Here is a 22174-nt window from a genome sequence, read left to right on the forward strand (position 1 = left end):
TTCTGCTCTGATCTTAATTATTTCTTGCCTTCTGCTAGCTTTTGAATGTGTTTACTCTCGCTTCTCTAGTTCTTTTCATTGTGATGTTAGGGTCTCGATTTTAGATCTTTCCTGCTTTCCCTTGTGGGCATTTAGTGCTATAGACTTCTCTCTACACACTGCTTTAAATGTGTCCCAGAGATTGTGGTATGTTGTATCTTTGTTCTCATTGGTTTCAAAACACATCTTTATGTCTGCCTTCATTTCGTTATGTACCCAGTAGTCATTCAGAAGCAGGTTGTCCAGTTTCCATGTAGTTGTGCGGTTTTGAGTAAGTTTCTTAATCTTGAGTTGTAATTTGATTGCACTGTGGTCTGAGAGAGTTTGTTGTGATTTCTGTTCTTTTACATTTGCTGAGGAGTGCTTTATTTCCAATTACATGGTCAATTTTAGAATAAGTGCGATGCAGTGCTGAGAAGAATGTATATTCTGTTGATTTGGGGTAGAGAGTTCTGTAGATGTCTGTTAGGTCCCCTTGGTGCAGAGCTGTGTTCAAGTCCTGGATATCCCTGTTAATCTCTGTCTCATTGATCTGTCTAATATTGACAGCGGGGTGTTAAAGTCTCCCATTATTATTGTTTGGGAATCTAAGTCTCGTTGTAGGTGTCTAAGAACTTGCTTTATGAATCTGGGTGCTCCTGTATTGGGTGTGTATATATTTAGAATAGTTAGCTCTTCTTGTTGAATTGATCCCTTTACCATTATGTAATGGCCTTCTTTGTCTTTTTTGATCTTTGGTGGTTTAAAGTCTGTTTTAACAGAGACTAGGATTGCAACCCCTGCTTCTTTTTCTTTCCATTTGCTTGGTAGATCTTCCTCCATCCCTTTATTTTGAGCCTATTTGTGTCTCTGCATGTGAGATAGGTCTCCTGAATACAGTGCACTGATGGTTCTTGACTCTATCCGATTTGCCAGTCTGTGTCTTTTAATTGGGGCATTTAGCCCATTTACATTTAAGTTTAATATTGTTATGTGTTAATTTGATCATTAATATGTATCATTAATGTATCATTATGGTGTTAGCTGGTTATTTTGCCTGTTAATTGATGCAGTTTCTTCCTAGCATCAATGGTCTTTACAATTTAGCATGCTTTTGCAGTGTTGGTACCAGTTGTTCCTTTCCATGTTTAGTGCTTCCTTCAGGAGCTCTTATAAGGCAGCCCTGGTGGTAACAAAATCTCTTAGCATTTGTCTGTAAAGGATTTTATTTCTCCTTCACTTATGAAGCTTAATTTGGCTGGATATGAAATTCTGAGTTGAAAATTTTTTCTTTAAGAATGTTGAATATTGGCCCCCACTCTTTTCTGGCTTGTAGGGTTTCTGTCGAGAGATCTACTGTTAGTCTGATGGGCTTCTCTTTGTGTGTAACCTGACCTTTCTCTCTGGCTGCCCTTAACATTTTTTCCTTCATTTCAACCTTGCTGAATCTGACAATTATGTGTCTTGGGGTTGCTCTTGTTGAGGAGTATATTTGTGGTGTTCTCTGTATTTCCTGAATTTGAATGTTGTCTTGCCTTGCTAGGTTGGGGAAGTTCTCCTGGATAATATCCTGAAGAGTGTTTTCCATTTTGGTTCTATTCTCCCCGTCACTTTCAGGTACACCAATCAAATGTAGATTTGGTCTTTCCCCATAGTCCCATATTTCTTGGAGGCTTTGTTTGTTTCTTTTTACTCTTGTTTTCTCTAACCTTTTCTTCTTGCTTTATTTCATTAATTTTACTTTCAATCACTGATATCCTTTCTTCTACTTGATCAAATGGGCTATTGAGGCTTGTGCATGCGTCACAAAGTTCTCATGCCATGGTTTTCAGCTCCATCAGGTTATTTAAGGTCTTCTCTACACTGTTTATTCTAGTTAGCCATTCGTCTAACCTTTTTCAAGGTTTTTAACTTCCTTGCAATGGCTTCAAATATCCTCCTTTAGCTTGGAGAAGTTTGTTATTACCGACTTTCTGAAGTCTACTTCTGTCAACTCATCAAAGTCGCTCTCCATCCAGCTTTGTTCCCTTGCTGGCAAGAAGCTGTGATCCTTTGCAAGAGAAGAGGCACTCTGGTTTTTAGAATTCTCAGCTTTTCTGCTCTGTTTTCTCCCCAGCTTTGTGGTTTTATCTACCCTTGGTCTTAGATGCTGGTGACCTACGGATGGAGTTTTGTCGTGGATGTCCTTTTTGTTGATGTTGATGCTCTTCCTTTCTGTTTGTTAGTTTTCCTTCTACTGGTCAGGTCCCTCAGCTGCAGGTCTTTTGGAGTTTGCTGGAGGTCCACTCTAGACCCTGTTTGCCTGGGTATCACCAGCGGAGGCTGCAGAACAGCAAATATTGCAGAACAGCAACTACTGATGCCTGATCCTTCCTCTGGAAGCTTCGTTCCAGAGGGGCACCCACCTGTATGAGGTGTCAGTCGGCCCCTACTGGGAGGTGTCTCCCAGTTAGGCTACACAGGGTTCAGGGACCCACTTGAGGAGGCAGTATCTTCCTTCTCAGAGCTCAAACGCCATGCTGGGAAAACCATTGCTCTCTTCAGAGCTGTCAGACAGGGACGTTTAAGTCTGCAGAAGTTTCTGCTGCCTTCTTTCAGCTATACCCTGCCCACAGTGATGGAGTCTATAGAGGCAGAGGCCCTGCTGAGCTCCTGTGGGATCTGCTCAGTTTGAGCTTCCTAGCCACTTTGTTTGCCTACAGAAGCCTCAGAAATGGTGGAAAGCCCTCCCCCTGCCAGGCTACAGCTTCACAGATTGATCTCAGACTGCTGCGCTAGCAATGAGCAAGGCCCCATGGGCATGGGACCTGCTGAGCCAGGCATGGGAGAGAATCTCCTGGTCTGCTGGTTGCTAAGACCATGGGAAAAGTGCAGTATTTGGGCAAGAGTATCCCATTTTTCCAGGTACAGTCTGTTATGGCTTCCCTTGGCTAGGAAAGGGAAATCCCCCCAACCCCTTGTACTTCCCGGGTGAGGCAATGCCCTTCCCTGCTTCGGCTTGCCCTGAACCAGGTACCTCAGCTGGAAATGCAGAAATCACCCATCTTCTGTGTTGATCACACTGGGAGCTGCAGACCGGAGCTGTTCCTATTTCACCTCATTCTTTAAAAAAGATCAAACTGCTGAATGATAAGAGGGGTGAAAGTAACTGTTCTGGTTCACATCCTCCAAAATACTTACATTCACCCACCTGACTATAAAGAGTAATATTTGGTTTGGTTCTCCTCTTCCTTCCTCTTCCCTTTCTCTCCCATTTTTGGGAGACTCCCAGTAGATAATAGTGACAGTGCATAGGATGATTAGGGCTGGGAAATACTGCTTTCAAACAGAGAAGGAAATTTGGCAGCATTCACACCTATAGATGTGTATTATTTAGTTAGAATACTGTGGGTCTATACTGTGTTTTGGTTGTGTGTGTGTGTGTGTGTGTGTGTGTGTGTGTGTGTGTGTGTGTATGTGGTTAAGTTCTTTGAATTATACTAACAATTGAAATGCAGGTGATTTTTTCTTAAAAATCCAGATTTGCAGCTTCCTGTTAGATTCTCTGGCCGGATGCAGTGGCTCAAGCCCGTAATCCCAGACATTGGGAGGCTAAGGCAGATGGATCACTTGAGGTCAGGAGTTTGAGACCAGCCTGGCCAACATGGTGAAACCCCATCTTTACTAAAAATATTTAAAAATTTAGCCAGGCATGGTGATGCAGGCCTGTAATCCCAGCTACTGGGGAGGCTGAGGCAGGAGAATCATTTTAACCTGGGAAGCAGAGGTTGCAGTGAGCCAAGGTCATGCCATTGCACTCCAGCCTGGGCGACAGAGTGAGACTCTGTCAAAAAGAAAGAAAGAAAGGAAAGATGGAAGGAAGGAAGGAAGGAAGGGAGGGAGGGAGGGAGGAAGGGAGGAAGAGAAAGACAGAAAAGAAAGAAAGAAAGAAAGAGAGAAAAGAAAGGAAAGAAAGAAAGAAAGAAAGAAAGAAAGAAAGAAAGAAAGAAAGAAAGAAAGAAAGAAAGAAAGAAAGAAAGAAAGAAAGAAAGAAAGAAAGAAAGATTCTCCATAGGCCCCATCATCTGGTTGTCCCAGGAGGGCTTTGAGTTCACAGTGCTTGATTTAGGGGCCACTCTTTATTGGATGGCACCAATATTTCAGACTGTTAATATTCAGACCTCTGAGTGCTGGTGCTGAACTTTGGAGGGGTTCTATCGCATATTAATCTAAAGTCCTATCAGCTCCATCTCACTTCACCTACTTTGTTCCCCCCAACTATAAAACAAATTTCATCCTGTCCCTTCTCACCCTCTTCTGCACAACAGCCCGGTACAGAATGCTCACCGCTCAGAGATGATGTATCTTCTAACATCTCCACCCATCTCTCCCCATAGTAACTCTAGCACTAAAAAAGCTGGGTCACAGTAGCAGAGTCATCATACCACAGTTACTCAGAAGGAAGACACTGAAGCTCCCACCAGGGCCTCAGATGTCCCACAAGGTACATTCAAATTAGAAAAATCATTTCTTCCTCCAATTGGCTGCAGCCCTGCACCAACACTTATGTCTTGGGAACTGAAGCACAGTTTAGATTTCAGTCCTCACTCATCCCCCTCAACCAGTCACTCTTGCATAATGAGCAAACTAAACAGCTATTCTCAGAGACACTGATGCCAACTAATCTTGTTTGTAATGACCCTCCATAAATCTTTGGTTTAGATTATTCTTCTCCCTGTATAGAAGGATGCCAGTCTTAGTACTGGGTCTGGACCTGACCTTCTCTAAGCAGGCTGAGCATCACTGTTCTGCATACCTGAATACAGTTCTTTCATCCTTCACTTTTTTTATTAAACTCATCTTCTGGCTTTTTCTGACTACTTCAGTTCATTGTGGTCATTCTTCTGAATTCCTGTGGCATTTACATTTGGCATTGCCATTCAACTGAGCATTATTAATTTCATATGCTTATTTTGTCTTCTCTGCCAATTCAACCCTAAATTATTCTCATTGTGATGTATGAGCTCAGTAAATATTTCATACTGAATTGAATAGATTTCCAACAAGTACAAGCTCTAGCACCTAAAATAGTTTCAGGGGACTTCTGCCTTTGGACATAATAGATTAACAGGGATTAGGGTTGCCAGATAAAAATTCTGGAAGCCCACTGAAATTTGAATTTCAAACAAACTTATACTATAAATATGGGTCATATATATACTGAAAAAACTATTCGTTGTTGTTCTGACATTCAAATTTAACTGGCAGTCTTATTTTGTTTTCTTTTGCTAAATCTGGCAACCCCTCCATAGTGGATTACCCACTTATGTTAAATACACAGCTAAGCAAACAAACACAAACCGTGAAACAATGATTTTTCAGAAATTGACAAAGAGGCAGTGCAAGAGAAGTGAACAAATGAGGCAATCTTTATTATTCTCCTAGCTTACTTTCTAGAGAAAGTTTCCAAGCTCCAGCACAGAAAGAGGAAACTCGAATAGAGCCTGGCATTCTCTCAGAGTTGAGAAGGCAGAGTTGAGAGTTTGGTGAGGCCAACCTGGCCAGAATTTACAGGGCAGAGTACCAGGAAGAAGACTGCAAAAGGCTCCCCTTCATTCTTCAGCTGAGTACTGAATAGTCCATGTTTGCAAAGGAACTACTCAAAGATGAGGGGTGGGGAGGAATCACTAAAGAGGAGTAGGTGGAAAAATTTCTGGAGCTCACACAAGGCTAAGCATAATTTATATTCTCAACAGCCAGAGTGGAAAAAGCTCTTCATACATGATGAAAGCAGAAATTGTTAAATTGGATAAAAAGGCGAGACCCAATTATATGCTACCTACAAGAAATACATTTCAAATATAAATAAATAAGTAAAAAGTAAAAGATGGGGAAAATAATATATCATGCTCACACTAATCATAGAAAGTTGCTGTGGCTATATAAATATAAGACGAAGTAGACGTCAAGAGCAAAAAATATTAACAGGGATAACAAGGGTCATTTCATAAAAGTAAAAGGAAAATCATCAAAAGGACAAAACAATTCTAAATGTTTATGCACTTAATAGCAGAGCTTCAAAATATGTGACATGAAATGTGAAAGGACTGAAAGAAGACAGACAAATCCAGGATTATAGCTGAAGATTTAAATATTCCTCTGATGATACATTGAATAAATGGGAAGAAAATCAGGAATGATATAGAAGACTTGAATAATACTATCAACCAACTTGACCTCACTGAGACTGCAAAAACTCTTCACCCAACAGCAGCAGAGAACACATTCTTTTAAGTGTCCTAAACATTGACCAAAATATTCTCAGCCATAGAACAAGACTCAGTAAATTTTAAATAATTCAAATAACAAAAAAGTATGTTATCTAACCACAATGGAATTAAATTAAAAATGGATATGAGAAAAATATTGGAAAATGATCCATATGTTTGGAAAGCAAAAGTCACAATGCTAATTAATTAATTAATTAAAACCCAAACATCATAAATCAAAGAAGAAATCACAAGGGAAATTTTAAGTAGAATAAATGAAAATTAAAATACAACATATCAAAATTTGTTTGATATAGCTTAAGCAACGGAAAGGAAGAAATATATAGATGCTTATATCAGGAAAGAAGAAAGATCCAATCAATGACCTAGGTTTCTGCCTTAAAATATATAAGACCTGTAATCTCAGCACTTTGGGAGGCTAAGGCAGGCGGATCACAAAGTCAGGCATTTGAGACCAGCCTGCAACATGGTGAAACCCGGTCTCTACTAAAAATACAAAAATTAACTGGGCGTGGTGGTATGTGCCTGCAATCCCAGCTACTTAGGAGGCTGAGGCAGGAGAATCGCTTGAAACTGGGAGGCGGAGGTTGCAGTGAGCCGAGATTGCACCACTGCACTCCAGCCTGGGTGACAATGCAAGACTCCATCTCAAAAGAAAAAAATATATATAATATATATATATATAAAAATATATAATATATATATAAAATATATATATAAAAGAAAGAAAAGCAAACTGAAACAGAAGTAAATAAAAGAAAATGAAGAGTAGAAGTCAATGAAACAGAAGGCAGAAACACAATAGAAAAAATCCATGAAACCAAAAGTTTGTTCTTTGAGAATATAAATAAAATTGATAAACTTTTAGTACAACTATCCTGGGAGAAAAAAAAGAAGACACAGACTACCAATATCAGAATTGAGAGAGGTGAGATTATTATAGATTTTCTAGCTATTAAAAGAATAACTGGAATAAAAGGGAATTAAAAGAATAACTTGCTAAAAGGAAATATTATAAACAACTTTATGTCTCTAATAACAGCCTAGATGAAATATATAAATACTTTGAAAGACACAAACCGGCAAAGTTCACTCAAGAGAAAATAGGTAACCTAAGTAGTCCTAGATCTAATAAATTGAATTTGTAGTTTAAAAATTTCCCACCAAAAAACTCCATTCAGAGATTACTTCACTGGTGATTTTTTTCAAACATTTAAGGAAGAAATAATACCAATTCTACCCAAGCTTCCGGAAGACATTACAAGAAAAGAAAACTGTAGACAAAGTGTTTCCAGCCCATGGGCTGCATATGGCCCGGGACGACTTTGAGTGCGGCCCAACACAAAAACATTATGAGATTGTTTTAAAGCTCATCAGCTATTGTTAGCTTTAGTGTATTTTATGTGTGGCCCAAGACAATTCTTCCAATGTGGCCCAGGGAAGTCAAAAGATTGAACCATGCACTGATCCTCTCTTTTTTGGAATTCATGTTTAAGTCATCAAACTTATTTCCTCTATAGCTCTCTGAGCAAGTTATTGCTTTTCTCATAAGAGCAGATAAGAGTTTTAGTAATGCAGAATGGTTATGGGCATTGTTTCTGAGTCAGACAGTCCTGCGTTTGAATCCCAAATCTGTCCTTACCTCTGATTAGCCTCACTAAAGCTCACTAAACCTCTGTCCCCTTATCTGCCAACTGGAGAAAATCTTGATATTTAATCCTGTGGAGTGCTATGAGGATTAACTAAAACAATACATGTGAAGTTCTTGGCACTATGTCTGGCTTGGAGGTATATGAATATGATTTGTAAATTGCAACGCTTCTGAGATGGCAGTAGAGGGAGCAGAGTCATTGGGAACTGGACTTTAGAAAATTAACAAGATTGATATTAAGCCCTTTTACAAGACAATGTTTCTGTTCTGATAGAGCTAGAGCAACGTGCACATAGATGAGTTGACGAGATTCGCACCAGGCCATCTTATCCCAATAATCCTTGCTGTCCCACTCATGTGGCACTAACATATGCAACCAGGGAACTCAACGCATCTTTCTGGGTGTGCATATTGTCTGTCCAACCTCCAACTCCAGCTCACCCCAGTTCCTCAGGACACTTAAGAGAGGAGAGGAGAAGTATGGTGATACCACAAAACTGAAACCAGCAAATGTTTATATTTTTTGTACAAAAATTGGGAGAAGGTGGAGCTGGTCTACTTCTCTTACAGCAGCAAGAGTGATATCCTCTCTCTTCCTCTCTCTGTTTCCCACAAAAGCAGCTCCACTGGGCAGAGTGGGAAAAGCACAGTCAGAACTGATTTTGAATCTACCCTGTCTTCTATTTACGACTGTCAACCTGCCTATCCCACCCGGCCTCTCTTTATCTCCATTTCCGCTCTGTACAGGAAGGTAGCAGAGAAGTTGGAGAGTTAACCTGGTGACTGCCAAAGTTACCCATAACTTGTTTATTATTCTATTATTAACAGCTATTGATTCAGCATTTAACCTGATCCCATTTCTTACATTATATCTTTGACTCTTCCCAGCAATTTCAGGTGGGATATAATATCCCCACTTTTATAGACAGGGAGTTTTGGGGTTAGAGAAGTTAGATAACTTATACAACTTTGTACCGCTAGAAATTGACACACCAGAACTAGAATCTACTTTTCAGAAAGTCTTTAATCTGGGATTTTCTTCTTAGGATGATGCAGCAAAAAAATGAGATATAGGGCTTATCACCAGGGCAACTGGGTGGCTGTTTTAGAAGGGAGACAGGAATCTGTGGGGGCCTTTGAATTTGGAAAACCTTACAGGGGTTTCATTTTACCATTTGGTTTGTTCTTCATTTTACTTCGAATTTCTTTTTTTTTTTTTTTTGTCTTTGTCTCTGAGGGACTGACAAGGCCAGGGCCAGTGTAGGGCCAAGAAACTGAGGACCTGCTTATTTAGTTTTGATCCTAAAAAAGAGAAAAACATTGGACATAGAAGTGCCCTTTCTTAGATGTCTTGCTCCACTCATGAAATAGAGAAGGAACACAGAGGTTCAAGGCAGAAGCTTTAACTAAGAAAAAAGTGTGCATTTGGGCAAGTCCCTCAAGATGGACATCTCTGGCTAAACAAGCTACAGTTGGCAGCATATGGCAAAAAGAGCAATGGTTCTTTAAGTGTTAACACGGATATCCCTGGGAGTGGCTCCCGAGATCTTTTTAGGGCATCTGCAAGGTTAAACTATTTTTATAATAATACTAATACGGTTTTGTCTTTTCACTCCTCTGCTAACATTTGCACCAATGGTACCAGAGCAATGGTGGGTAAAACTGTTGGGGCCTTAGCACAAAACAAGGAACTGGTGCCAAATTATACTAGCAGTTGTATCTTTCACCACCATGCACTTACAATAAAAATTTTAAAATGCCAGTTTGACTTAAGAATGTTTTTGATGAAGCGGTAAAAGTTATTAATTTTATTAAATCTCAGACCTTAAGTACATGTCTTTTTAATATTCTTTGTGATGAAATGGAAAAGGCACATATTAGAGGATGGTGATCATCTCAAGGAAGAGCACTTGCGTGATTGTTTGAGTTGCCAAGATGAGGCTGTCACTTCAAGAAAAACACCTGGCAGTATCTGTTGCCAATAATAAAACTGAGCTTTCAGGCTCTCAAAAATTAGAATTTGGAGAGCTTGTATCCATCATCATGAGCTTGACTGCTTCCCAGTATTTAAACTACTTTACATGATGAGATCAACATTGATATTACATGAATTTCTGAATATTGTATGATGAAATATGTCAGCATTTAGAAAATCTGCATACTTCAGTGGACTAATGTTTTTCAAATGACCAGTGTCTGACATTGCAAAATAATTTGTGGGTAATATTCAAAATATATACAACAAAATATTTAAATGTAACAGTATACATAAAGTATATTGATAAGATTTCAGATTTCACAATGCAACTAGCCCTTCAGAAACTACCACTCGTTAAGTTTTGATGTGATATCAAAGAAGAAGAATTATTTGAAAAGGTCATTATAATACTCCCCTTTTCCAACTACATAAATGTGTGAGTCCATACTTTCTTCAAATATGTCAACCAGAATAATACTTTGCAGCAGATTAAGTGCAGAAACAGATATGAGAATCCAGCTGTCTTCTCTCAAACCAGACATTAAAGAGATTTCTAAAATGCCACTCTTCTCATTAAGTTTTTCGTGCTGGAAGATATATTTGTTTTTCCTAAAACATGTTTAACACATAGTGGGTTTATTATTGTCGTTTTAAAGGAATAAATTAAATACAGATTTTCATTTTTTCTCAGATTTAAGTTTTAACACAGTAAACAAAAATTTCATCCAGAACAGTAATACACAAACATTCCTTGGGTTTGTCAACAATTTTTAAGGGAATAATGGCATCTTGAGAACAAACAGTTTAGGAACTGCTGTCGGAGCCCCAAGGTAAGGCCCTGAAAAGGAAGAAGAGAACAAACTCTCTGTTTTGTACAGCAGGCACTCAACAATTGAATATGATAATGATAAGGACATGTAAAACCAGTGTGACTAACACTATGAGGCAGGAAGTGAAAAGTGCTGAATAAGTGGTCTAAATGTGCACTATCCAACATGGCAGCCACTAGCCACATGTGGCTTGGAATGTGGCTAGTCCTAACTGACATGCCCTGTAAGAGCTAAATACACAGCAGACTTCAGAGATTGAGTATGAAATAAAGAATGCAAAGTATCTTATTAATAATTGTTTATATTGATTATATGCCAAAATGTTAAGATTCTTGTATATACCGGGTTATTTACAATATTAAAATTAATTTTACCTGTGCTTTTTTCCTTTTTAATGTGGCTATGAGAAAATTTGCAATTACATATGTGGCTTGCATTTTATTTCTCTTGGAGAGCACTGGTTTGGACAGGAAGTATGACAAGAGTTTGGAGCAGGGAAACATTGCTGTTGGTTCAGGTCATCGGGAAGTCTTCACTGAGAACTATAGGATTTCACTAAGTAGGTAGGCTCAGGAAGGAATATCCAGTTGAAGAAAGCATCGGTAGTGAAAAATGAGGTTAATCTTGGTAGCTGAGGTGACTGTTTTGGGTCACATTGTGGGCTCTTTATAGGAGAGAAAAGTTTCCTGGATAGGTCGGGACCAAACTGTACAGAACTTAAAGTGCCAAGAATTTGGATTTTTTTTCCTATAGGCAGTGACAGCTTCCCCTGAAGAAAATCAGACTTTGCTTAGTAGCTTATGGACTAGCCTGAAATTGGCACTTTCTCATGTAGGGTCAGAGCAGCATAAACTCCTGGAAATTGCCCACTGAACAAGCAGTGGGGACCAGGCCTACTTAACCAGGAAATTTAGAGTGATATGGGAAGTGTGACTTTGGGTTTATTGATCTGTTTGGGGGTGGGTTGTAAGTTTAAGCACATGATAATAATGTCACCTGGAAGAGAAGAATCCAGAGAGTGTACCTGTGTGATACTGGTCAGGGGAGAGGGAGGCAGGTGTTTTACCTTGGTATATTGCTCTAAGCATGTGTCTAATCAAATTGAGTGACACTTTCTACCTTTCTTTCAGTCTGTCTGCCTTTATTTTACTAATTTTACTTTTTTAAACATTTTTATTGATTTTTTAATACACAGTGGGGTTTTACTGTGTTGCCTGGGCTGGTCTCAAACTCCTGGGCTCAAGGAGTCCTCCCATCTCGGCCTCCCAAAATGCCAGGATTACAGGTGTGAGCCACCACGCCTGCGCTTGTCTTTATTTTATTGAACGTTTATAGGGCCCCTACTGTGAATCAAGGAGTTAAGAACTAACTCCAAGGAGATGAAATTAAAAGACCACTGAGGTGGGAAGGGAAACACCTGGGCTCTTATCGGTCTCCATGGCTAACTTATTGAGTCATCCTGGTCATCTCACTGGGTCTCTTTAGATATGAAAGAGGATTTAGCATTAGATGGGACGAAGACTTCCTCCAACTCTGTGATTCTAGAACAGGCTGATGTCACAAAGGGAGAAGAACGCACCCTAACAACCAGGGGCAAGGCCACTCAGGGAGAGTAGGAGGAGGCTGGGCCAGGAAGGGCAGGCACTGGTGGCCTACCCAGGAGTTGGCCCAAACCTCTGGGTCAGGTCACCCTTCTCAGAGTGGGCGGGCCCCACTGGAATTGGAACCCAGTGAGGTCTACGAGTTTGGTGTTTTAATCCTGGCTACCCACCCCTTCCAGCTCAGGGGTGGCTCACCAGGCTGAGTGGAGTCTTATATAAGGGAGAGAGGAAGCTGAAGAACTGAGTTCCAGGTAAGTAACTTTGCAGCGGATCTCGGATTGTCTAAGGAAACCACTGAAGAAAATGTGCACCCCGCCCCTCCCCTTTCTCCTGGCACTCCTGAGCCACCTGCAGTTGCGGGAGCGGCTGGGAAGGATAAGAGGGAAGAGGACGCCCGATGAAGGGGCTCCAGTTTCAGCGTGTTAGCATTTCTAGAATAAAGAGTGGGTGGGAACCGACCCAAGTAAAGTCCCAGAGACTCGAACACTGACGCACAGGAAAGCCTCAAGTGGGAGGAGAAATGCAAATCCCCTACTGACGATGGCGTCAGCGGCCTTCTCCTAGGGACTGTGAGGGGGCGCTTCTGACTTTGGACTTGAGCACCGCCTGGGACCTGTGCTGAGAGAGCGCTAGGTAAGTGGACAGACCACACCTTCTCGCTCCCTCTCGCGAGGAGGACACGCTTATTATGCAGGGTGCTCTGAAGCTTTGCTTTCCCTTGGCGTTTTAACTGTTGCTTCATTTTAACCTGCCTGAGGAGGGTTATTATAGAAGGAAGCGCCCGACTCCACGACCCACAGATGCGCCCTGGTACGGGCTCTCCGCGGAAACCGCCCCGCAGGCCCGCACCACTGTGCCCGGGCGAATCTGCCAGCCGGGGCCGGGGAGCTGCGGCGGCTGCGGAGGTGTGTCCTCGTGGAGGCTGAAAGTGAGCCCCTCTTCACTTTCTTAGCCAGCTTCTCTAGAGCTGTGATGTCTGACTTTAGATTAGCTACCTGGGTTTCAGAAAAAAGCTCGCAGCTACGGCAGCCGGTGACTGTGGCTTTGATGGGCGCGAGTGACATTTTAGGGCAGGTCATCTCCTTTTGCAAGCTACAGGCCACAGAGCCAAAGCGGCACCACCAGCTCACAGACAGTGGGACAAAATGCCCGTTTAGTGGGTTCTTCTAGGAACCGCATGCAAAAAGAACAGACAGGCACTCAGTTTTCAGAAGCAACATACACAGTTTTCACGAGAAAGTAGTCCCTAGACAGTGAAAGCAAACAAACCTGCTGAAGGATGTCTAAAGGCGTTCCCAGAGGCTGCAGTAGAAAATGTCCTAGGACTATGTATTCCTCCTTCTTCCTTTTTTCAGCTTTGAATCCAGCTCTCCGAAAGACTCAGATCTTAGTAGTGATTTTTTTTCGGTGTTTATTTTATTTTTAAAAATTTTCCTTTTATTTTTATTTGACACACAGTTGTAAATATTTATGGAATATAGAGTGATATTTCAATAAATATAAACAATGTGTTATGATCAAAGGATAATCAGCATATCCATCACCTCAAACATTTATTACTTTGTGTTGTGGACATTCAAAGTCCTCTTAGCTTTTTGAAAATATACACTGTTACTGTTAACCATATTCATCCTAGTGTTACAGCACTAGAACTTATTCCTCTCATCTACGTGTAAGTTTTAGTTAGAAAATACGTTTTCATCCAGATCATAGCAGGGGTTTAACAACAGTATGATCAAAAATTGTAATGCTATTTTCAACTCCTGTTCTCTGTTGTCATTAAAATAAATTGATAGCTAGGACAATGTTGATAGTAGCATGGGAACAAATGTTCCAATTTTGTGCTTTCCAGATGTCTCTCCAACATCTGGAAAGACGAATAGTTCAGGCTCAGGAAACCTCAGATTGCCCCTTAGAAGCCCCACACATTAGGCAGGCGTCATTTCGCCTATTTTATCTTCAAGTTTTTCCTTTTTAAAGTTGACATACTACTTATATCCACCTACTCTATTCATAGCAATGTCAGGAGTGCCACTCATCCTTCATTTAACAAGCATTGATTGAGCATTTACAATATGCTAGAATTGTAAAGTGTAAAGGTTTTCATAAACATAAAGTGATATGCAAATAAAACATTACCTCTTTTCCCACTTGCTTTCTCTTTAGCAAAACATTGGCAACATGTTTTTCTATAAATTTTAAGTCATTTACCAGGAGCTCAGGGAAAAGGTGCTCAAAATGATTCCATTTGAAATCTGAAGAATATGTATATGAAATATATGAAGTTACCCTGGTGTTCTACAGGCAAAAGGAAACCCTAGCCTATCTATGAAATGTGTTGAAATGTTATGGCGATTAATCACGTAAAAGGGGGTTTGGTGTTTTTATTTGACTTAGAATTGCTGACAAAATAATCAAAATTTTGACTTTGGAAAACATGAAATGCTGTAATTTCAAGCAGGCAGTGCCATACTAATTTTCCTAAGTTAGGAAATACTTCTACAGCTTCTAAATTGGCCAGAGTGGAGTTACAAGGGGGAAATGCGTACTTTTGTTTTATGATGGCTGCCAAATAGGTATCAAGTGTGGTTTCTTACTCCTTAAGTAATTTGAGGGTTTAACCACTATCAGATGTTTCTCAGAGACAAAAAGACTACATCCTTTAAGAGCTCTGCCCACCCATAGTGGATCCTCACAGAGAGAAATAAAACACATTCACTGGTTCAGAAATATTTTTAATTAAAAAAAACTGGAGCCCACGAAAATGCGTACATAAAATTCTTCATGAAGCTAAGACATAATTGGACTAGAAGTCAGGAACATAAAGCTGACTCTAGAAGCCAGACAAATCTGAAATAAAGAAAACAGAAATTTGGCAATTTCATATAAAAGAAGCCTTTTGGGGGATTGGTCCTCGCATATAAAGTCTTAGAGGGTTTTAGGAGGTATAGTAAATGTCAAATACATTTCCCTTCAAGTTGCTCCAAGTCTAAGTGTAGAGGGGACAAGAGACAGGGAAAGAGCTTGTTGGTAATAGAAATTCACGTAGATAGCTGTGGGCAGGATGTGGGCTGTTTGGGGGAGCGGGAGCGGGAGTGAAAGCTTCCTGGAGCAGGTGGAACAGGAGTTCATTTTAGAGCAAGGAAGGCTGTACTTTAGGGGCACAGAAAGAAGGCTTCTCCCTTCATTAGGGTTGAATTATGAAAAAAAAAAGTGAAATTTTTGTATCCTTGGATATATTGGAATTCAGTCATAACATTGACTAATTCTAAGGAAAAAAGAAAATATGTACTATAGGGCTATGAGCAATATTTTAAAACTCTAATTCTACCCCTTCTTTTATAGCATGTCTCAGTGGAATCAAGTCCAACAGTTAGAAATCAAGTTTTTGGAGCAGGTGGATCAATTCTATGATGACAACTTTCCCATGGAAATTCGGCATCTGTTGGCCCAGTGGATTGAAAATCAAGACTGGTAGGATCAAACATATTTTCCCTAGAAGTTGATGCACAAATGCTTGATGCTCTATCCCTGTGAATTTATTTTATGGTCCACTTTTGACTCAGTAGATGCATTCTTTTCAGATAGAGAACTTCCTCGAGAATTTGAAAAGCCTTCCCAAAGAAAGGGAATCATTGTCCTTTCTGGTTCCATTCATTGTAAATGAAAAATTAATGGTTCTAGTGCTTTGTTTCTCTGTAAACAAAAGCCCAAATAATTTTTCATGTATTAAAAGAGAAGCAAATCAATTGATTGTTCTGTATCACAGACTGAATGTAAGTCAGTATTTTTTCTCAGTAAGATTAATATTCTTCAAAGCTCTATTCACCTTATACCATTTAATTTTTTTTTTTCATTCGGCCATCTTTTTTATTGTGGTAAAATACACATGACATAAAATTTACCATTTTTCTTGGTGTACGTTATTATGCAACCATCACCACCATCCATCTGCAGAACTTTTTCATCTTTCCAAACTGAAACTCTGTAATCTTTAAACAGTAACTCCCTAGTCCTCCACCCCCAACCCCTGACAATCACCATTCTATTTTATGTCTCTGTGAATTTGACTACTCTAGGTACTTTATATAATTGGAATCACACAATATTTGTCCTTTTGTAACTGAATTATTTTGCTTAGTGTAATGTTTTCAAAATTCATTCATGTTTAACAGGCGTCATATCAGAATTTTCTTCCTTTTTGAAGTTCAATAATATTCCATTGTTTGTATGTATCACATTGTGTTTTATAAATTTATCTGTCAATGGAAATTTGGGTTGTTTAAACCTTTTGGCTATTGCTAATAACTCTGCTAGGAATATTGGTATGCAAATATCTGTTTGAGTCCCTGCTTTTAATTCTTTTGGGTGTATACCCAGATGTGGAATTACTGGATCATATGGCAATTTTATGTTTAATATTTTGGGTAACTGCCATACAGTTTTCCACAGTGATTGACCATTCTACCTTCCCACCAGCATTGCACAATTTCTCTGTATCCTCACCAACACTTATTTTCTGTTTGTTTTTTTTTTTTCCTTTTTGTAATAGCCCCCCTAATGGGTATGAAGAGGTATCTTACTCTGATTTTGACTTGAAATTCCCTAATGATTAGTGATGTTGAGCATCTCTTCATGTTTACAATTTAATTTTTAAAAACTTCTAAATGCTTATCACCGTGTAATAGGTTTATTGCTTTAAAATTAGTATGGTAAAAAAGTAGACATTTTACCAAGTTGTTTTCTGTTGTGTAATAATCCTTTTTTTTTTTTTAGGGAGGCGGCTTCTAACAATGAAACCATGGCAACGATCCTTCTTCAAAACTTGTTAATACAACTAGATGAACAGTTAGGTCGTGTTTCCAAAGAGAAAAACCTACTCTTGATACACAATTTAAAAAGAATTCGGAAAGTCCTTCAGGTGAGAATGCATTCTACTTTTCGAAAATATTTGGATATATGAGTCTTAAATTCAGTTAAAAAATTAAATATGTACCCTTATATTATTTTCAAATGAAATTCAGGGGAAAAAATTGAGTTATCTTACCACTTACAAATTTTTTGCTCAATTTTATTACCCAATATTTTTTCATGAAATGTTGAAAGTAAAATACACTAAAAATGTAGTGTATAAAATACATTACAAGTATGTTGCAGTGGGACTTGCATGTGTCTTGTTTACTAGCTATGATCCAGTTCAACAGTACAGTTTCATGGCTCTCCAGCAGCCCTCCCTTGCCTTTGTCTCCTATGTAACAAGTTAGAGTTAGTATTGTTCTCATTCCTAAATGGGAGCATCATGAGTGAATGTATCCTTCCAGATTTGGTTCAGATCACTCTCCTTTAAAAGTGTTCTTTGGTACTCTCTGGTTCACCCAGGCAGAGCCCATCTGTGTGTGTTTCCTCAGCACCAGAACACATCAGTACTGTGGCATTTATATTCGATATTAATATTAGATATTATTGCTATTTCTATGTGTTCAATGTCTCCCCGTATCATGAGTTCCTTGAGGCAAGGACTTTAGTGTTTAACTTTGAATTTCTAGCACCCAACATAAGTCTGGACTTGTGGTAGATAAGCAATGTTTACTGATTAAGGGGTGAGTAAATGAAGTAAGTGAATCAGGGATCTAAAGAATTAAAAGCAGGCTAATATGGAGCTACACCCAGGAGTGCTAATGTAATAAACCCTGACCATGGACTGCTATAATACTTACTGAGTACGTATACAACAGATAACAGAAAAAGTGCTTTGTGCCATTTTTCACGGAGATATTTTTAGAATCCAAAACCTACAATTAACACATTTTTAGAACATTTTAGCTAGACTATAACAGAAATGTTCTTGGCATAACATTTGTGAGAGGGACAAATATATTGTTTTTCCTATTGTTGTCTGGATTGCACTGAGCTATCTTTGCCCTTGTAATCCCCTACAAATCTGCAAGACTCTTGACAAGAAACAGGACAATAGCCATATAACAATATGTCAACCAATGAGTGTGGCTGTGTTTCAATAAAAACCAGGAATTTGAATTTCATACAATTTTCATGTGTCAGAAATATTATTTTAAATTGTATGATCTATTTTATTTTTATTCTTTTCCAATCACTCAAAATTATAAAAACCATCCTTAGTCATGGGCCATATGAAAATGGGCAGTGGCCTTTTGACTTGTGGGCCATGGCATGCCAATCCCCATTTTAGGTTTACAGATTAAAGCACTAAGCTAATGAGGCCACTGTTAAATGACTTGTCTCCATGAAAGACAGATTTCTGTTTGCTACCAAAAATCCTGTTTTGTCAGCAATATGCTATTGGCTGCTCTTACACTGCAATGGCAGAAGTTGTGATAGAGACAGCATGACCTACACAGCCTAAAATAAAAATATGTGTGCGTATTATACATGTCTAAGTGTGTATATATATATGCCTCATATTCACGTGTGATATATATGTATATCATATTTATATGACCATTTATAGGGAAGTTTGCTAACTCTTAGCCTATTAGTAAAGCGTCTTTAGGTCACTTTGCTAGATAAGCACAGATGGGGAAAATATTAATAGATGATATATGGTCCTTGGAACCAAGAAGCTCTGGGTTAAAAATCTGACCCTCAAGTGTGGCTTTAAGCAAATCACTTTAATCTTCTGCCCTGTATCTTTTAATATAAATAAAGATGATTATTTAGCTTTTGGAATTGTGAGGAAGGCTGGTGTTTTTCTTCTGGCAAGAAGTAGGCATTGAATAAATGATTCTTGTTGTTGTTGGTAGGGAATATAGCAGGATTTCCTTAATGTAAATCAGGGGTAAGTAAACAGCCCATCTTTTGTGCAGGGTGGGAGGATAAGATTGTGAGGGAAGCTTCACTTCTGGCCGGTTATATCAGACGAACCTTGTTAAACCATCACTTCTATCTCATTACGCCGCTGCTCAAATACCTGCAGTTACCCCCAGTCACTCTTCAGCTCAAGCACAAACTCATCTGCGTGTGTCATTGGCCCTCTAGCATCTTTCCTCTTTAGACCTTTCCCAGCAATCTTCCTTGAGCTCCTCCACATCCCTACCTCAGAAAAATAGATCTACTACTTGTTCCTGAACACACCCCACACACTCTTGAATGACTCAGCCTTGTCCATGATGGCCCCATGGCCAGGAATGCTCTTCCATCCCTCTTCCACCAGTCTAGTTACCATCCATCCCTAAAGAATCTACGTAGGTCCCAGTGCAACAAGAAAACCTTCACCACATGCTTTAGTCTGTGTTCTCATCCTCCAACCCTCCAGCGACAACTACAAGGTAAGCATCATCTCCTTGTGTCCCTTTCATCTGTGTTGCACATGTGTCTAACGGGGTCACAAGGTCCTTAAGGGTAAAAGCCTGATCTCCTTTTGTGAACCCCCTCCCTCACCCTCAGTACTCAATATGGTTCTAGTGCACACTAGGAATTCAAAACACAGTTTGGTGAATTAAGATATTTGAGTTGAAAAAAATGCTTGCCCTTTCTTGTGCTTCCATATATATCAATTTTAAAATTCTGCTTATTGCGTATTTGTATTAACAACACAGTAGAAACTAGTAGTAAAAATCATTGTTAGCTATGGTTTTACACCTAAACAAACTTGCATTTTGTGCTTCTTTTAACCTACTATACTCCTATTAAGTTGTGTGTGTTTTGGGGGGGAGGGGTGTTATGATGAGTCTTTTTTTAAAATAAGATCCTCTCTTCCCTACAAAAAAGAAAAAAAAAAATCCCCATCAAATGACTGTTGACACTATGCTTATCTGGTTTAAATCTTTTCATCCTCTGGAAGTTTAAATACAAACTATCTTGACAACTACAGCAAAAAGGAGTAAATAGTATGATACCTGGGGAACTAAGGGATGTATAAGGTAGATTAATTTTGGTTCTTTGTGGAACAGCTGAGATCTCTAGTTTCAGTATTTTATTATTTATATTACACCTCCTTCCAATAACAATTTGGAATGGCTTGTTATAAAGGACGAAACAAAACCACTTTCCCGAGGGTAAATTCAGGAAGCTCCAAGGTGGAAGTAATAAACACCATCACTCAACTGGCCTTGGCCTATTCAAGGGGAGGCAGACTCACACCCAGGAGCAAGGGTTACTTGAATCCTGGTCCTGCCACTTGCAGTGTGGCCCTGAGTAAGATATTCACACACTCTGGCATCAATTTCCTCAGCAGTGTAAGGGGCAATTACACTGGTACTTTCCTCACAGAAATGATAGGCGTATGGAGAGAATTGATTCTAAAACATACAGCAAGGACCATAGTCTTTTGCTAAAAGTTTGCTAAAAATAAATACGCCCCAGATAATTCAAGAATGTTTTGCTTTAAAAAAATTAACGGACCTTAAACAAATTAATGCAGTTTATTTTTAAGAGTAGTTTTAGGTTTACAGAAAAATTGAGCAGAAAGTGAAGTTCTCATATACTTCCTTCCAAGCTCCACACCCCAGTTTCCCCTAGTATCCATGTCTTGCATTGGTAATACACATTTGTGACAGTTGAAGAACTAATATTGATACATTATTATTAACTTACTTTTCAAGACTACATTAGGATTCACTCCTTGTGTTGTATAATTTTGTGGGTTTTGACAATGCATAATGTCATGTATCTACCATGACAATATCATGCTAGAGAATTTCATGGCCCCTGAAAATCTCCTGTCCTCCACAATATTCATTATTCCCTCCCTTCCCCTGGAACCCCCGAACACTACTGATCTTTTTACTCTCCAGATTTTCTCCCATGTGATAATTCTTTTTTTACTGATATACATATTTATGGGGTACATGAAATATTTTATTCCATGCATAGAATGTGTAATGATTAAGTCAGGGTATTTGGAGTATCCATCATCTTTAGAATTTATCATTTCTATGTTGGAAACATTTCAAGTCCATTCTTCTAGCTACTCTGAAATATACATTACATTGTTGTTAACCATATTAACCCTGCTATAGAATGTTAGAACTTAATCCTTCTATTTAACTGTATGTTTGTACCCATTAACCAGGCTTTTTTCATTTCCCTCCATCCACCTACCCTTCCCAGCCTCTGGTATTTATATTCTACTCTTTACTTCTATGAGATCCACTTCTTTAGCTCCCACATATGAGTGAGAACGTGCAATATTTGTCTTTCTGTGCCTGGCTTATTTTATTTAACATAATGACATCTGGGACGATCCGTGTTGCTGCAAATGACATGATTTTATTCTTTTTTTGGCCAAATAGTATTATATTATATGTGTGTATGTATGTATATTATATATAATATATAATACATATATACATATATATGTATATACATATATAATATGTCTGTATGTGTATATATAATATTTTCTTTATCCATTCTTCCATCAATGGACACTTAGGTTGATTCCAAATCTTTGTTATTGTGAATAGTGCTGCAATAAACATGCAAGTGCAGGCATCTCTTTTATATTCTAATTTTTTTCCTTTGGATAAATAACTAGTAGTGGAATTGCTAGAGCCCACGGTAGTTCTATTTTTAGTTTTTTGAGACATTTCCATACTGGTTGTATTAATTCACACTCCTACCAACAGTGTACAGACTTCCTTTTTCTCTGCTTTGTCACCAGCATGTTATTTTTTGTCTTTTTAAAAATAGCCATTCTAGACTGGGCGTGGTAGCTCACGCCTGTAATCCCATTACTTTGGGTGGATCACCTGAGGTCAGGAGTTTGAGCCAGCTTGGCCAACATGGCGAAACCCTGTCTTTACTAAAAATACAAAAATTGGCCGGGCGCGGTGGCTCAAGCCTGTAAT

General features: G+C 39.0%; 1 protein-coding gene across 7 annotated transcripts in view; it reads left to right on the forward strand.

Moving 5' to 3' along the window:
- STAT4 (signal transducer and activator of transcription 4) overlaps positions 1-22174 on the forward strand; it is a 144668-nt gene that overhangs the window by 15238 nt on the left and 107256 nt on the right. For 3 of the 7 annotated variants that reach the window (XM_017869359.1, XM_017869360.1, XM_017869361.1), the window contains 2 exons: positions 15693-15821; positions 17124-17268. In XM_017869359.1, the coding sequence (XP_017724848.1) occupies positions 15694-15821; positions 17124-17268 (273 nt within the window). In that variant the 5' untranslated portion in view covers position 15693. Of the gene's footprint in view, positions 1-12322; positions 12599-12844; positions 12981-15692; positions 15822-17123; positions 17269-22174 lie in introns of those variants that run through there. The other 4 variants (XM_017869357.1, XM_017869356.1, XM_017869362.1 and 1 more) reach the window with 4 other exon arrangements.

Source organism: Rhinopithecus bieti, unplaced genomic scaffold (genome assembly GCF_001698545.2).
Source record: "Rhinopithecus bieti isolate Rb0 unplaced genomic scaffold, ASM169854v2 scaffold_5051, whole genome shotgun sequence".
NCBI classification, from domain to species: domain Eukaryota; kingdom Metazoa; phylum Chordata; class Mammalia; order Primates; family Cercopithecidae; genus Rhinopithecus; species Rhinopithecus bieti.